The sequence below is a fragment of the Rhinopithecus bieti genome, unplaced genomic scaffold (genome assembly GCF_001698545.2).
Source record: "Rhinopithecus bieti isolate Rb0 unplaced genomic scaffold, ASM169854v2 scaffold_33903, whole genome shotgun sequence".
Lineage (NCBI taxonomy): Eukaryota > Metazoa > Chordata > Mammalia > Primates > Cercopithecidae > Rhinopithecus > Rhinopithecus bieti.
In genome coordinates this window covers 935152-952929 of record NW_016814625.1, presented here as the reverse complement: position 1 = coordinate 952929, position 17778 = coordinate 935152, and the positions used below count along the sequence as shown (strand labels likewise).

General features: G+C 39.2%; 1 protein-coding gene across 5 annotated transcripts in view; it reads right to left on the bottom strand.

Annotated features, from left to right (window-relative positions):
* Window positions 1–17778, bottom strand: part of TNIK (TRAF2 and NCK interacting kinase) — a 413250-nt gene that overhangs the window by 297339 nt on the left and 98133 nt on the right. The window contains exon 1 of one of the 5 annotated variants that reach the window (XM_017851568.1): window positions 6489–6601. The exons of the other annotated variants lie outside the window; for them this stretch is intronic. Within the exon in view, the coding sequence (XP_017707057.1) occupies window positions 6489–6533 (45 nt within the window). The 5' untranslated portion in view covers window positions 6534–6601. Of the gene's footprint in view, window positions 1–6488; window positions 6602–17778 lie in introns of those variants that run through there. 5 annotated transcript variants of the gene reach the window in all.

Sequence of the window (17778 nt, the reverse complement as noted above, 5' to 3'; positions counted from 1 at the left end):
TTCAAAAAAAAAAAAAAAAAAAAAAAAAAAAAAAAAAAAAAATTGTTAAATCAGAGTGAATGGACTTATCTACTCCCAAAGCAAGATCTTAAGTTGTTTTTAGCAGCTAATGAAATCTTTCCCAGGGAGCTAGAAGATGGGCTACCCAAAGGAAAATATTCTATGTATTTCTCATGAACATATAGAAGAATTACAGAAATAAGACATAAAATACAACATTATAGCAAATGTTTTTGAGGAGGGTGATGAGATTCTTAATTAGTTCTTTTGCCTTTCCCAATGTTGCCTATACCATTGTCCTTACACAATATTTACACAAAATATTGCAGCCAATAATAAGCAGAATCAGGATTTGAACTCAAAGCTGCTTAGATCCAAACCTATGCTCTTAACCTCTGTATTTGTTCCAGAACAGTTCCTGGAACAAAGCTGGTAGGCAATTCGTATTTGTTGAATCTGAATCTAGATTAGAAACCAGGCTGTTTGGTCCAGGATTCCGAGTTGTTTCTAGAGCTCTTTACAACTAATCTCAATACCCAGAATGAAAGCTCCCTATGACATCTGAAGATATTAGAGGACTACAGCTGATAATGCCACATTCAAATATTTTCTGTTAATTCTTTTCCCTGTTTTAATCCAATTAGGATGAGGAAAATTAACTATTGCAATTAAATAATTAAGAGGAAGAAGAAGTGAAAGATTTCCATATAAGAAGTTTAAAGCTCTGTTGCTTAAAAAAGAAAAAAATGCCCAAAGAAACTCAATCCTTTAACTGAATTTCAGATAACAGAGTATACTGTATACATAAAAACTAACTTTTTTGAGTACTCACTGTATACCTAAAATTCTTCTAAATGCATTTCATGTATTATCTCATTTAATCCTTATGAGATAGGTACTATTATTATTCCTAACTTTTAGAAGAGAAAACCAAGGCACAAAGAGGTTAAGCAATGAACCCTAGGTCTACCAGTAAGTGGTGGAGCCGAGATTCAGGTCCCAAGGGATGCAACGACAAACTTGATGCTCTTAACCTGCTGCTTCCCATAATAACTAACACTTGCTGGACACTTTAATCTGTTCCATATATTCTTTTTTCTTAACCTCCACATCCTGGGTTCAAGCTATTTGCATGTCTCAGCCTCCCAAGTAGCGGAGACTATAGGCACGTGCCACTACACCTCACCAATTTTTGTATTTTCAGTAGAGATTTCACCATGTTGCCGAGGCTGGTCTCGAACTCCTGAGCTCAGGAAATCCACCCACCTCGGCCTCCCAAAGCACTAGGATTACAGGCGTGAGCCACCATGCCTGGCCTGCCCTATGTATTCTTCATGCAAACTATGTCATTTATTTTGCCCAACAATCATAGGGAAAAAAAATATGTGTATGTGTATTCATACACATATATAAAAAAATAAAGTGTATGTGTATTCATACACAGATATGTGTATGAATGCATGCAGATATAGAAGGTGTGCGTATGTGTGTCTGAGTGACTATTCTCTATCCTATCACTGTAAAAACACTTGACAGATCTCTCAACGCTTGAAAGTCATCTTAGTTCTTCTATATAAATAATTATAAGAACTACTCATACAAAAATTGCATTATGTGTCATCCTCATATTTCCATTAGGTATATTGATTGGATCTTGTTTTTGAGAGGAAAAGAATTCATTTATTCTCATGTTCTTGTTCTTTTCTCATTTTAATATGAAATAATGGCACCAGAGAAAGTTCTAAAATATCTTGAAGGACAGAGTTTCAGGACTATCATTGCATTTGTAAGACTTGGGGGGAAAATTTCCAATGCATAGTAGCAGCCAAATGTCGCAAATCTTCATGTACTCTCAACCTAAGTATTACAGACTCCGCATCATGTAACCTGGTTACTGCCAGAACTGAGATCTCCCTTCTCCTCTTCACCTATCCAAATGTGTGATTCATCTCTGTGGGATATGACAAACCAACCACAATGGGCAGAAAGGCCCTGCCTGAGCCCTCTCAGTTCCCAGGAGAACCATTCAACACAAAAGTTAAATGGTGCATTTCAGGCACCCTGCCCATCCTGAACCCCAGATTTATGCCTAGGAAAGGCATTCTACTAATTAAGCTATCTCTAGTCCTCAGGACCAATGAGATGACCTAATCTCATGCTTCCCAAAGTTAAATGGGCATATAAATCACCTGGGAGTCTTGTTAAAAAGCAGATTCTGGTTCAGTGGGTTTGGAAAGGCCTGAGATTCTGCAATTCCAACAACCTCCCAGGAGGTTGCTGGACAGCAGGCCACACCTGGAGTAGCAAGGGTCTAGTTCATATACAAATGCAAAATTGTGCTTCAAAGAGAAGTATGTGTTTCATTTTTTGAAAGGTTCATCCTGGGTTCTTATCCAGGGTGATCCATAAAATTTTCCATATCTTCATGAGGCATTAAAAACTCCAGACAATCCTCAGAAAAATCGATTCACCTTTTAAGTCTTTGAATTCCATAAGGCTACCAAACCCCAAGTATGTTGGGAGACCATTATTCCATACATAACATTAAAGGCATCCCCTCTGTGACTTAGCCACGTGTTCTTTTGTGTTATTTATCCAAAGAATAAGCAACTGATAATTTCAGATTTTCCAAACTGGCGAATGTTTGACATAAATGTGTTTAATACTCAGCAAAGCCTCTCCAACTCAGTGTATTTGGGATGCAAGCGTTGCTATCACTATGTAAATAAGGAACTACTTTATAGTATAGTTTAATGAACCGAGTACGTTGCAGGAACCCTATTTTTTTTTTTTTTTTTTTTTTTTTTTTTTTTTTTTTGAGACCGGAGTCCCTCGCTCTGTCGCCCAGCTGGAGTGCAGTGGCCAGGATCTCAGCTCACTGCAAGCTCCGCCTCCCGGGTTTCCACGCCATGTCCTGCCTCAGCCTCCCCAGTAGCTGGGACTACAGGCCCCGCCACCTCGCCGGCCAATTTTTTGTATTTTTAGTAGGGACGGGGTATTCACCGTGTTACCAGGATGGTCTCGGATCTCCTGACCTTGTGATCCGCCCGCCTCGGCCTCCCAAAGTGCTGGGATTACAGGCTTGAGCCACCGCGCCTGGCCAGGAACCCTATTTAAGTGAAATTATTAATTCCTTGGAGGAAATGCTTTAATACTGAAGAATGACTTGTGATTAGCACATCAACAGGAATAAACAGTCTTCAGATACCCAAGGATACTTAAGGACAGAGGCTTTCAACAAACTTCTTAAACTCCTGTTTATACTCTTAAATTGCTTGGTAAACTCCTCCTTCTAAGGTACATTAAAAGGTCAAGTTTTGCCCAAGTCTCTTCTCTGAAAACTAATGAGGCTTTAATGTACCCAGAAATGCAAAAGCAACATCAAGGTTATTTGATTGACCCAAGCCAAAGAACCTTCTAGAACAGCAACATATTTTGGCTGGCTTTCTACCTTAAAGTTACCTATCCTCCTAAATAGGATAATTTAAAGAACATTTATTTCAACATATTGGCAGAATTAGTAAGTCATTTGTGAGCAGAATAATTCTTTTATGCCTTTTTTAAATGGTCAGATAGGAGAAACAGCATGTAAACAACAGCGAAGGTGGCTGCTCCACTTTACAAGGTTCCTAAGAACTAGAAATAGTAGTCTTCAGTTAAACCAGAAAATTTTAAATTAAAAGTTAGATGACTGAACTCTTACACTGAGCAGTCGACCCCACCATGCTTTTATTATGCCAATGAATTGTATCTGTTTCAATCGCTGGTGTCAAAAGGTTGTGGGTTCAACTCCAGGTTGTGCCACTTACTGTCAGTGTGACCTAGGGCAAGTTAAATTTTGCAAAGTTTAGACTCTTCATCTGTAAAGCAGGGATATTAAGCAGTAAGAGCTTACTTTATGATGTGTAGAAGCCTGCTACTGAGCCTTTCCTATAATGGGCATAGTTACTCTGTACGTATACTATACATATAGGATTACATGCTAGTGCTACTTTCACTGTGCACAGAACAAGGTCGGTCCTTGAGCTTTTAAAGAGACACATTAACAAGTAAAGGCAAGAACTGCCAACCAAAGTACATACTAAATCTATGAAACACCTGACTACAAGAGATGACTCAGGATTAAAAACATAAAAGAGATGGCTCTTAAACCATCAAGAGTTCTGAACTCATCTTAACCTCTGAGGTTCAAGTATAGGAAGACAGCGACATTTTTCTGCAATGTGCCCTTCCCCATGGCTGTATTGCCTATAAATCAAAGGTTTTATTTTGGATGCCCAGCGTTCATCTGAGCCGAGTTAAAAAGTTAACTTATTTTTCCTTCTCTTAGTAATAGTAGGCAGTAAAGATTGTGGTCCTGGTACTTCTTCAGAGTTAATATCTAGGATTTCTTAAAATTTTTATTCTGGAGAATTTTTTGTAGATATCCTCTACCCTCCAAATCCCCCAAAAGGTGTATGTTAGTATAAAGTGCCATTATTCCAGCAAAATCAGCCCTTAAGACCACATTCATGTCTTAGGGTGACACTGCGCCACCAAGAAAAAAACTGTCCTAAACTGATACCAATTTAGAAATTCACTCCCAATAAAGCATAGAACTCAGCACAAACACCAAATTCATTACACATATGTAATATATATGTAGATATACACACCTTTGTATAGCTATCCTTTTTTGAAAAACTAATTTTCACACTAGGCACTTTTATTGCTTCTGCTCTAACCCAAATTGCTGATTGTAAAAAGGGGATTTCCTCCCCTATATTTACTTTGGAAACAGACACCAGCCATGGAGAAGTAGTTGAGTGCAACTGCCCACAGACTCACACTGAAATCTGAGCACCTGAGCTGGTCCACTACCTGAGCTGTGTTCCTCAAAGAAATTTCAAAAGAAAACCTCCAGGACCTCAGTAGGCAGCTTGTGGCAGGACTCGGTGGGCATAAGACTAAAAGCCTAGGAGTTCTGTGTCCTTACCCTTGGGCTTCCTGAGAAGCAAGATCCTGAGTCAGATGCTGAAATCTTATTATAAGCATAATCCCAATTAATCTCCGGAGTCGACTGTTAGAAATGCAAAGATACTCCCTAGAGACTATTGCACAGACTAAGGAGTTTCTTCAACACTGAGAATGTAGACTAAGACTGCTGAGGGAGAAATAATTTAAGCAGTGATTGGGCTGTGAAAGAAAACATTGTCAATACCTATCTTACTTTTAGCTACTCACAAATATATAGATTCCAGCGAGAGTTAACACCGTGATGCATAGTTTTTGGGCCAAATTTCAAAGAGCACATCTGACCATGGTATTACTCATCAACTTAATCAGATATCCATAAATCTCCTATGCTTCTAGACTAGAAAACAATACTCAAACAAAAGAGCGTTCTGTTTTCGATGTTGCTATTCTGTTTCGGGTTCTGTTAGCAGACTTTTTTTGTTTTTGTCTTTTCTGTCTTGTGTTTTCCCCCATCCCCTATGAACACTGGATTCTTGGTCACACCTTAATTTGTGACTATTTACTCAGCTGATTAACTGAAGGCATTCGTCTCATTCAAGCAAGTCTTGTTCTGGGCAACAAATAAACTGGAACCCCAAGGACAGAGCAGCCATGGCTCCATATTAATCATCTGCTCATCCCATTTCCCCATCCTACAGCAGACCATGAAAGCTGGGGTTGCCTCAGAGCGGTTGGCTTCAGGCACCTCCTCCCTGAAGCACTCTCAGAGGGGCATATTCATATGGAGGAGGAGGGAGGCTTGGTGATTGGCTTCTGTGATAGGTTTCTTGAGGGAACGGAAAGGTTTTGAATTTCTGAAGTATTTGTAGTATCTCTTCATAAGTGCACAAGTGGGTACAAAACGGTAGAACAAAATGTACTAAACATTTAGGCCACAAAACATTCATTTTCTCCAGCTGAAATCACCAGAAGTGTTAGCTGGGGGGAAATCAGAATCTGCCTAATTTGCAACTTCTTTGAAGAGACTATACAATCAGCTTTGCCTCCACCCAAAGAAGAGGACACACTGTCCTGTGTTTTCACTTTCACTGTTTTGACAAAGAGAAAGAATGAGATAACTCTGGGTAAAACTTGTCATGAAAGTGTCTGACAGAGATATCTCTAGCGTTCCTGCGTTGCTGGTGTTACATATCTAAAACCTGTAAGGAAAAAAGTGAATAATGTGATCCTTAACAGAAACAGAAATGGGGAGTCACAGGTATTCCTAACTTGCACTCAAGCAAATTATCCAAGAGATTACATCTTGATATTGTAGCCAGGTCATCCTCCTCTACAATACCTAGAAATTCTTCCTTTCCATCCTGTATTTCATTGTCTCTCCCCCACTCAACCCCAAACACACAAACCTAGGCATCCTTGTAAAGGAGGAAATATAAAAGCAAAGAGTAAGCAACTTGCTACAATGTCATACCAGGTTACAGGTAACTGGCCTTCCCTCTGCTTGAAATAGAGGAAAAGTACAAATTATGCACCTGGCAAATATTTGCATGGTCTCCAGAGCAGTAAGATTCATCCATTTGCTCACAAAAGCACACAACTGAAGCTGAGAGAATAAATCAATTCAATTCATTTCAACAAACGTTTATCAAGCTCCAGTCTGATTGTAGAGTTTTCTGGAAAAAAAAAAAAAAAAAATCATCATGCACCTGGCTATTGGAGCTGGTTTTTGAAGAAGTCTAGAAATTTCTTCCTCCTCTCTGAGAAGAGGCAACCAACGCCCTTAAATAATCAACACAGCTGTATTTTATATCGTAAAACGTAATTAGCCCAAGGTATGCTGCTTCCTTTTTTGTAGGTGGAAAAGAATCCACTTACCTTTCTGCGAAAATACAATTGTGTTTGTTGTATAAAAACACAGTGTCCCCATTTACTAAGAAATCAATGAGTAATCAGCAAGCCATGAATCACCCCCTGAGTATTTTCGCTATAAAGATGAGAAGCACTATATATTGAAACAGGCTATGGCATCGCTGCTCTACATTGTAAATTCAGACTTATCAAGAAGCTACTTAAAATATTCTAAACATGCAAGGGAAGGGCAGGGCAAAAGCAATCTTTGCCAAACATTTAAGGAGATGTTATACCCAAATCTCCTCCTGGGAAACTTCTGAGTGGAGCTAAGGTAATGTAGGCGACTTGATCAGGAGTCATGCTCTACTACTTACCCGGGGGGCTTCAAGGGAAGTCATTTGTAAACTCTCAGACCTCAATTTCTCTCCTTTAAGACAGGGTTAATTGTACCTATTCTACCCAACTTATGGGGTGACTGTGAAGGTCAAATGAAATAATGAATATGAAGGTTTTATGAAAACCATTCTGTTTTATGTTTTATGATTGACACCAGTGATTTCAATGTTTAACTCTACAGTCCCAAAGACATGGTAGAAGATGGAAAACAACCTCCAAAAACCCATCTCTGATATCAAAAGTGTGCAATGGGCTATTTAAAAGTTCAGATGAGCTGTGGTTCTTTGTGCTTAGCCACAAAAACAGCCTTAGAATCATAAAGGCAGTTTTAAAAAGAAGGGAAAACAATTTTTTCTTTGTCCTATTCTCTTCTGTCATATTAGATGGAAGGCCGACACTGTTTTTACTTATCAGGTATCAAACTGCTGTTGGCTACTAAATATTATATTTTGTGTCAGTCTCCTTAATTTATATGCTCAAACAGTTGAAATGAAGCAAACCTAAACATATCTCACTGAGTTAGGGCATTCCAAACTCAGCAGAACATAGAATTTTTTTTTATTTATTTTTATTTTTTTATTTTTTGAGACAGAATCTCCCTCTGTGGCCTAGGCTGGAGTGCAGTGGCACGATCTCAGCTCATTGCAACCTCCACCTTCCGGGTTCAAGTGATTCTTCTGCCTCAGTCTCCCGCGGGGATTACAGGCCCAGACCACCACACCGAGCTAATTTTTGTATTTTTAGTAAAGACAGTGTTTTGCCATGTTGGCCAGGCTGGTCTCAAACTGCTGACCTGAGGTGATCCACCTGCCTTGGCCTCTGTACTTTTTTGTTTTTGGTACATATTTGTAACCACCTACTCTGTACTGGTACTAGAGAAACAGTAAGGTAATGTCCCTGACTCAAGGAGCTCAGTTTGGAGTAGGAGACGGCCAGACAGAGGAGTACTAACAGGTCAGAGTACTGAGAGAAGAGGCAGGGAAGGCCATCAAACCCCACTGGGCAGGGTGCTGCCTGAACCAAGTGTTAAGGATATACTATGGTTGCTAGCCAACGGGGTGGGGAAGGGCACGGCACAGATAAACAGACACCGTGTGCAGTGTGCACAAATGCCCCGCAATGCGCTACCATAGGTGGACACATTGCGAATCAGGATGGGCTGTAGATGACGCTGGAGGGGGAGGCAGAGGTCATGTCATAGGAACCTGTGACTGGGAATGTAGAACTGTGCTCCCTGGAGCTCCAAGTGTGGGGCTAGTCTGTGGAGGGAGGTAGAGGAGCCTCAGGGGAGTTTTGGCAAAGGAATGGCTCCATAAGGTAGATCCTAAGTATCCTCCATCCAGAACATTCTGCTATTGTGTGAAATACTGGAGTTTCCTGTGGGGGAAAAATGTTTTGCCACTTTAAAAAATAGTTGATACATTTAAGGTAAAGAGAAATCTCATTTGTAAAATGGTAATAAAAATAACCACAGTCCAGACATTTTAATATAGAAAATGTATTAGTCTGTTCTCACACTGCTAATAAAGACATACCCGAGACTGGGTAATTTATAAAGGAAAGAGGTTTAATTGACTCACAGTTCCACATGGCTGGGGAGGCCTCACAATCATGGCTGGAAGTGAATGAGGAGCAAAGTCACATCTTACATGGTGCAGACAAGAGCGCTTGTGTCGGGCAACTCCCATTTCTAAAATCATCAGATCTCTTGAGACTTATTCACTATACGAGAACAGTGTGAGGGAAACTGCCCCCATGATTCAATTATCTCCACCTGGCCCCACCCTTGACATGTGGGGATTATTACAATTCAAGGTGAGATTTGGGTGGGGGCACAGCCAAACCATATCAGAAAACATACACAACATTCTTTTAGAATTCATACAAAATGCTTGTATGCTTTTTGTGGACTTCTACCTGAGAAGGGTCATTTTATTGAGATATAAACAGGGTAGAAAAATCAAGGGCTTCAGCTGGTTTCAGCCTCCTAGAACAAGATGCAGCCCTGCAGGTGCTGAGTGGTCAGCCACCTGCAGATAATAAAGTGGGCTGTTTGTGAGTTACCTTGAGGAATGCCAACATAAGGACAGAGAGACACGCAGACTCATTTCAGGCTTGTTGCAGATCCAGTGTTGCAGGACATGACCCAGGAAACCACCACCTCTATAATTACGTTTACTAACAGTATTTTTTAAAACAGAGATCAGGGCATGGGGTGGAATAGGGAATAGTAGGGTGTGGGGAGTTAATATTTAACGGGTTCAGGGTTTCAGTTCAGGATGACGAAGAAGTTCTGGAGATGGGTAGTGGTGAGGGTTGCACAACAGTGTGAACGTACTTAATGCTGCTGAATTGTATGCTCACTTAAAATGGCTAAGGGGGAAATGACAGTATGTACGTTCTATGATAAGAGAAAGAGGTACCACTAAAAAGATTTCCAGTAAGATAAATTCAGTTAGGAGCCTCATACCACCTCCCTGAATATGATGCACAGATCAAAACTGAATTTCTCAAGCAATACTTGAAGTGTCAACTCGAAGATGTTAAACAGTAACGGGCAAGTTATCTAAAACAAGAAGTCACCTTCTCCTTAAAGGAGACTGAGTTCTTCACATACTGAGTTCCTAACTCTTCTCTGCTGTCCACGAAGATAATATGGTTATTATTATCATGATTTTTGTAGTAGACATTTTGTAATTTATTTAGAAAAATGTTGTAACCAGCTGCTACACTTGTCTTCCTTTGTTGTCGAGAGGAACAACATGGACACAGTAGTTCTGTGCTTCGCCTTACAAGGTGAGCAACAGGACCAAGATCCGAAGCAATACCCAAGGCCGCTGTACCCAGCAGCAGAGGCTGTAATGACCCCATTCTCGACCCTCACCACCGACAAGGCTCCTATGCAGTAGTAAGCATATATTTGCTTGCCAAACAGCAGATATTTCTTTTTGCATATGCAAAATATATACGCGGATTTAATGAAATTATACTTAAAGTTAAACTACAGAGATAGGAAATATAATCTCCATACCACAGTTAATTGGTTATTCTTTTTATTAAAGAGTCTCAAATGTTTCCCATGTATGAAATAGTTAAAAACCGTGCGGAGCCCTAAATTCTGTGCCTGTAATCCTGGCAGGGTTTCATTTTACAGGTTACAGATAACCCAGAATAGTAACTATTGATTGTTTAATTACTTGAAAGTGCCTTATAATCACCAAGTCATTAAGGGTGTTATGAGATCTAAAACCTACAAGTCACGAGGGGCTTGTGCATCAAGTTATTTGGCTACTCATCGATAGAATATGAGATGGAATGAAAGTATTTTGGACTAAAACATTCTAAATACTTCAAATCAAAATTGAGCACATGAGTGCCAATCCATGTCCATCCCTAACAGAAAATCTCATCCTCTTTCCATCGCTATTAGAAAGTATATATCATCATTCATTGAGGCAGTGAGAACCTGCTAAAACCTTGCAGCTCTGAATTAATGAGAGAATGGTATAAAATGTGCATGTGTCTACATCCTTCAACACAGAACTACACCACGCAATGCCACCAGGCCAAATGGGTATCTTAATAATGTTAGGCATTCCGTATAAATCATTTTGCTAACGGTTTAGAATATTTCAGTTTTGTATTTGGAAAAGCACAGGCTGTAAGTGGATTCATAGAAGCAACTTGTGGAGGTTATCCAGACTAGTTCTCTACTTAGAATTAAAGGATGTCATATCCAGAAGGAACTCTGGAGACCCTCTGGCCAGACCTCTTCGTTATACATGAAACCAAGTCCCAGAAAAGCTAAATGACTTGCTTAAGCTCACACAGTTAATAAGTCTCAAGGCCAAGACTCAAAGCCAGAAGAGCCATCTGTCCATGTCTATCTTAAAGGCTTCCTAACCCTACTTCACCTCAGGATATTGACCCTGGCCCAGGCCATCAACAGCAGTCAAGCCTTTGGTAACACTACCTCTCCCTAGAGTGCCTACTTAATTCCCCTTCCACATACATCTATTCATCTTTTAAGACTCCAGTCAAGAGTCACCTCCTATATGAAGCCTTTCCTGGTCTTCCCACAGCCCCCACAGATTTGGCTCTGCTCTGTATACTCTTGCTGTGGTACATGAAATACAACATTGAAGTGATCGATTTTCATGTCTCTCCATCCAGAGACTTCAAACCCTTGGAGGGCAAGGACCATGCCACACATTTATCTATAAACCCTGCCCTGAAGGCAACGCCAGGCAGTTGTTAGATACTTATGAAGGCTGACACTGAATAAATGAATAAAGGTAAACAAAACCCCAAGACAGAGCTAAAAGGGGTAGACTCATCTCCAAAGGCAAAGACACCCAAAAGAGCACTTAGACTACAGACAGCCTCAGCCCAGCGGCTCCCTATCCTGGCTGTGCATCACAAGCATCTGGGAAGGTCTGGAATAAAACCTCCCCCAGCCCAACATCAGACAAACTAAAATCAAATTTTTAAAGAAAGGCCCAATTATCTATAGTTTTGCAAAATTATCCAGATGATTTCTATAAAAAGAGAAGGCTGCAAACCACTAGTAGCAACAAGAAATCCCACACAGTCCCTGTATCAAGTCTTGGTAGCAACTCTACAGGTTCAGCCACCTAGCAGAGAAATCAACACTTCCATACGGCATCCAGCACACAGGCACTCACAAAGGTCTTCCCTCCATGTTCACACGACAACCATCTAATTCATTACACTCAACAGATCATAGCACAAAGTGGCATGGTCTTCAGACAAATTAGATGCAAACAACTTAGGGATCTATGAGGATGAAAAATTCATCAAGCCAACATATTTCAAAGGTGAATGATTCTCCTACTTATTGGAAACTGGAAGTAAAATTGTTACCTTTAATTCTAGCAAAACTACAACTTAAGAATAGATAATAAAGCCTGATGATGAAGAAGAGAAATAACAACATAGGAGTAAACTTCCCTAGACCCCAAGATAACAGGAATCTGCCACCTCCTATTGTAATAAATGACAATAGCAGTAACCAAACCTTCCATGTACATAGGAATTTATATTTAACAAAATACTTTCATAGTCATTAATTGATTTCAACCTCACAATAGCTTCATGGGGCATATCATGAAAATTGTTTCTTTATATTCTAATTGTACAGATGAGAACAACTGAAGTTCCAAGTAGATCTATGGCAAGCTCAAAGCTAAGGTAAGTAAAGGGTAGAACCAAAACCATTTGACGGGTCCTTAATTTCTAAATGAGGTTCTTGCTGCTCCACACCCCTTCACTAATCTTACAATAAAGATTCTCTCCTGAGACCTTATACTACCTGAAGAAGAAATACTGTTGCTTCTTCTCCAAAACTTGTGAAATATAAAATTATTCAGAAACCATTTTCACCCCACCAAAGTTCCATGGTGCTGCAACCGATTCCTGTTTCCTCTATTAATCTAGCTTCTCTTTACACTTTATTGAGAAATTGGCTTTTTTAAGCACTAAAGACCAAATATAATATCCAAGTGGCAATTATATGACCAAATACAATGTAAGAAGTATTGAGAATTGTACTCGGTTGGCACAAAAGTTACTGCCGTTTTTGCCATTAAAAGTAATACTGGTATTAGGTTGGTGCAAAAGTATTACAAGTCATGGCAAAAACCACAGTTATTTTTGTACCATCCTAATATTTAATGCAAATAATGCCATTCGAAGCATACATTAAAACCAACAAATCAAGTGTAGAATGTGGAGCACAAAGACATGTGTTTCTAACTTCATTCCTCTATGAATGTTTCTTTTAGGGCATAAAATGTTCTATGAAAGCAAGACCATGAGAAGAACTGGCACATGTGTTTGGGAAGAGGAAAAGGTTATTGAGTGCCTACTATGTGTGAGGCACTGAGCTGAGTGCTTCCACATATTAATGTTTTACACTTGAGTTTTCATTAACAGCGCTACTCTGTACTATTAATAAAAGATAAAGAAATCCAGGCTCACAGGGTAAGTTGGTTATCTTCACACGATTGGAATAGAGCAAAACCAGACTCAGCAAAATCCAGCTCAGGCAGTCCTGTTCCAAAGTCCTTTTCATTATACTCTTTCCACTTATAAAAATGCTCAATTACACTCCCAGATACAGTGGAAATGCCAAGACCTCTGAGCTTTTTCCAGACCCACATCTTGCAGCCCATTCAGGTCCCCACTCTGCCTGGACAGCATGAATTCCTAAATAGTCTATACTCTCACTGTCTCCACTTGCACCTCAATATTAAGAGTTTTGCCATTCTATCTCATTTTTAAAGCAGTGGTTTTACCCCCACAGAAGACACTGGAAAATCTGGAGACATTTTCAGCTGCAACAACTTAGGGGTGCTGCTGCTTTGTAGTTGGATGAGGCCAGGGAGGCTGCTATATATCTTGCAATGCACAGTACAGCCCCCACAACAAAGAATTACCCAGCCCCAAATCTCAGGAGTGCTGAGAATGAGAAACCCTGCCTTAGAGTGATAATGTGATTTAATAAATGTTCTTCCTCCCCGATAAAATGAGACCATAACCACCATGAGGAATAACTGAGACAATATACATAAAAACCTCTGGTGCACAGTGAGCGCTCAGTCCTAATTAGATCATCTGATTGCACGCTTCTTAAGAGTAGGAACCTCCTCAGTTAGCTCTGCATTATTCCCATACAAAGCACAGGGCTTTTTTCATGGGCACTCAACAAATGTGAAAGAATGTACTCTTTATGTTAGAAATTCTTGATTAAAAAACAAATGCCACTATTATCTATAAAACACACCATTCTCCCATACTCACTCCTTGCCAAACAGTAAGTGAATAGTACATGATTCATTGCAGCAGGCTATGAAAAGCTACAGTGCATCCTGGGTAATGTTATAGAATCACCTCCACAAATAAACTATTAATCAACTTACTATTGAAATGTTTTATATTATTTTAGCAGAAGGTTAATGAAGAGATCGCAATATACAGATATGAGAAAATCTCCACCCAACAGGCCGAGATTTTGCTATGTGAGGTCAGTTTTGACAATATTGATTCTCAGGTCTTGAGTTAAATTGTTCAGCTGTAAACTGTCATCATAAGCATATCAAATAAAAACACTAAAAGTCAAATCTTTGAACAAGCCAAAACAGGTGGGTATCACATCTCAGGTCAAGATCTTTTGATTTTTGCTTTTCTTGGTTTATGTAAGTTTGAGTCAGCATGGAAAACCTAAAATAAATGATTGCAAAAAGTGTTAGGCTTAGCATTCACTCAAGTGACCTATAACAGGATAACATACAATCATTTTTGCAGTTTCTGGAGGTGCAGCCCCAAGACCTTGAACAACAGAATAAGCATTTACACTTATTAAATGTTCACAGAGGATACCCCAGACCCACTGAATCAAAATTTCAGAAGTTGGAGCCCGGAAATCTACATTTTAATCCTTTCTTAAATATTCATTTTACATACTAAAGTTTGAGGACCTCTGCCAGGAGACGAAACCCCAGAAAATTGCTTTGCCTCATTTTGTAAATTTCTAGCGTACTCTTCTTGCTTCTGCAGACTGCTGATAATTCATTAAACATAAGATCTACATCACCATCCCTTTACCAAAAAAATAGGTAGAGCATTTTGTTTATTGCTTTTGTGCAAATATATTTTCTAAAGTACAAAATTAATATTTTATGAAAATGCTAAAAAAAATTTTAAACTAGGAACCAATATATAAAGAATTATCAAGGAAAACATAACTCAATTCTGGGCCCCACAAGTGTCAACATTTACTATGTGCCAGACTAGGATAGCGTAATGGTCTACACAGACTAGGTCTCTGACTTTATTTTCCCTTGACTTATGTATTTAAATTGCTAAATACAGACATAAACAAGGAAGTTAGATAATTCAGAGAGTGGCAATACCATAAAAACAATAAAACAGGTTAATGTAATAAATAAAGTCTGTGGCAGAGGGAAGCAGAGGCAGTGGCTGGCTGTAGTAGACGCAGGGATGAAAAGTGGCTTCCTTGAGAAGGTAACATTTGAGCTGAGACCTGAAGGGGAAGGAGCCTGCCATGAGAGGGCTGGGGGGAAACTGTTCTAAGTAGAGGGAACTATAACTATAAAGACTCTGAAGTGAGAACAAGGTGTTCATTCTAACAGAAATTAAATTATATATATTCAAAAGGTTTTATGGAATATAAAACTATTTACAAGCATAAAACATGACTTTTAGTAATAGAATAGTTCCAGCGCAGAAGCAGGGATAATGAAGGGCCTCAGGTCTACGCCACAAGAATGAATCAAGCAGCTGAGGCTACATTGCCTGGACAACAGGAGACATAAGCATATGTTTGGAGGAAGAAGGGAGAAATCTTCACATATCAAAAGGACTACATTCTTTTTTTTTTTTTTTTTGAGATAGAGTTTCCCTCTTCTTGCCCAGGCTGGAGTGCAATGGTGGGATCTCAGCTCACTGCAACCTCCACCTCCCTGGTTCAAGCGATTCTCCTGCCTCAGCCTCTCGAGTAGCTGGGATTACAGGCATGTGCCACCATGCCTGGCTAATTTTGTATTTTGGGTAGACACGGGGTTTCTCCATGTTGGTCAGGCTGGTCTCAAACTCCTGACCTCAGGTGATCTGCCCGCCTCAGCCTCCCAAAGTGCTGGGATTACAGGCGTGAGCCACCACGCCCGGCCCAAAAGGTCTATATTCTTGTGAAAGAATATTTAATTTTAAATTTTAAATAGCTCTAGAGGTATGAAATGGGGTTTTAATGGTAAACATTTTAGAGAGGCAAGATCTCAGCACAATGTGAGAACATTCAAAGGAATTGCAGGAAAATGAACTGACAGAAAAGTAATGAGTTCCACATGACTGGAGGTGATCAAGGATGGGCTGGACAGCCAGCTGGCAGAGGAGAACTCAGAATGAGGACTATGAAGACTCTCATAGCCCACTGGAAATATACACACTCACAGCATCTCTCTCTCATAAGCACTATAGCCACCACAATGGCCTCCCTATCTTGCACTTTACAACCTTAAGAAGCATTGAAAAGAAATATGAGAAATACTTAGGAATCCTTCATATTCCTAATTCACATTATCACCCTGGGATAAAATATGTCTTCATCTCCATAATAACCAATCTATATTCAAATTAGGAGACAGGATAGACCAACATTTATTTAAAACCTGTGGCTAATTTGTAGTGGTATCTTACCAGTAAACATTAAGCAATTATTTCAGTTTATTAAAAGAATTACTCTATTTTAACAAAAATGTGTCCAGATTCCATTAGGTTCCCAATAGGTGGCATGCCGATAAACAGCCAAGACCTTTAGTAAGTGGGTATGTGGTCTTCTGTTGGCTTATTTTTTAATGCAGCCACGAGCAGAAGGAGATGGTTTCCTCATTAAAAGTCCTGAGGGTGAATTACTATTCTTTATTATTTACCTATGCTCCTCAGTAAATAAAAGCAAAAAACAGACACTGAATCACTACTTGATTACCTAGGACCAAAATGCTAAAGATAAACAAATCTAACCTTGCCCCAAACAGGAATAAGCTAGAATTGGGAGTAAGACTAGAAGGAACTTTGAAAACTAAACATTTTTAAATAGCTTTTACATAAAATATTTATATTTTTACATCTAGATGTACCTGACTCACATGCAGATACATTTCAAGAGGTATTCTCTGAATACCTACATATACGTTTTATTATATTAAGTACATTTCTTCAAAACTACCTGTAAACAAAATTATATTCTGACTCAATTAGGGCAGCTTATAAAAAAGAAACTTAAAATAAATTTTTCCATAAAATAAAGGTTATGTCCATAGACTTATTCGTAAAATTATACCTGACTTTATGAAAACCAGGAATACCAAAAGAGAGACTTTAAAAATTAAAATCAAAGGCTTAGCATTCGCTATGGTTTGGCTGTGCCCCCAACCAAATTACATCTTGAATTGTAGTTCCCATAATCCCCATGTGTTACGGGAGAGAGCAGGTGGAGATAATTGAATCACGGAGGCGGTTTCCCCCATCCTGTTCTCATGATAGTGAGTTAATTCTCATGAGATCTGACGGTTTTATAAGGGGCTTCCCTTCACTGGGTACTGATTCTCTCTCCTGCCACCCTGTGAAGAGGTGCCTTCCGCCAAGATTGTAAGTTTCCTGAGGCCTCCTCAGCCATGCAGAACTGTGAGTCAATTAAACCTCTATCCTTTATAAATTACCCAGTCTCAAGTATTTCTTCATAGCATCGTGAGAACAGACTAATACAGTATTTAACATAAAGAAAACACTTATCATATGATTTTATGTATAAAGGCCTCCTCCTAGAGCTACAACATTTCTATTTATACCTATAGTTTAGAAATATACATATTCCATAAAAGTTGTATAATCTATAGTGCAAACAATCACTTTTTAATGTAATTTACTTTAGGCTCACATATCTTTTAGCTCATATTTTGCTATTTTATTAAACTTTAATATTTTAGAACTCAGATGACAGCAGGACTGGATTACTGGCCTCAGGAAACACAGGGT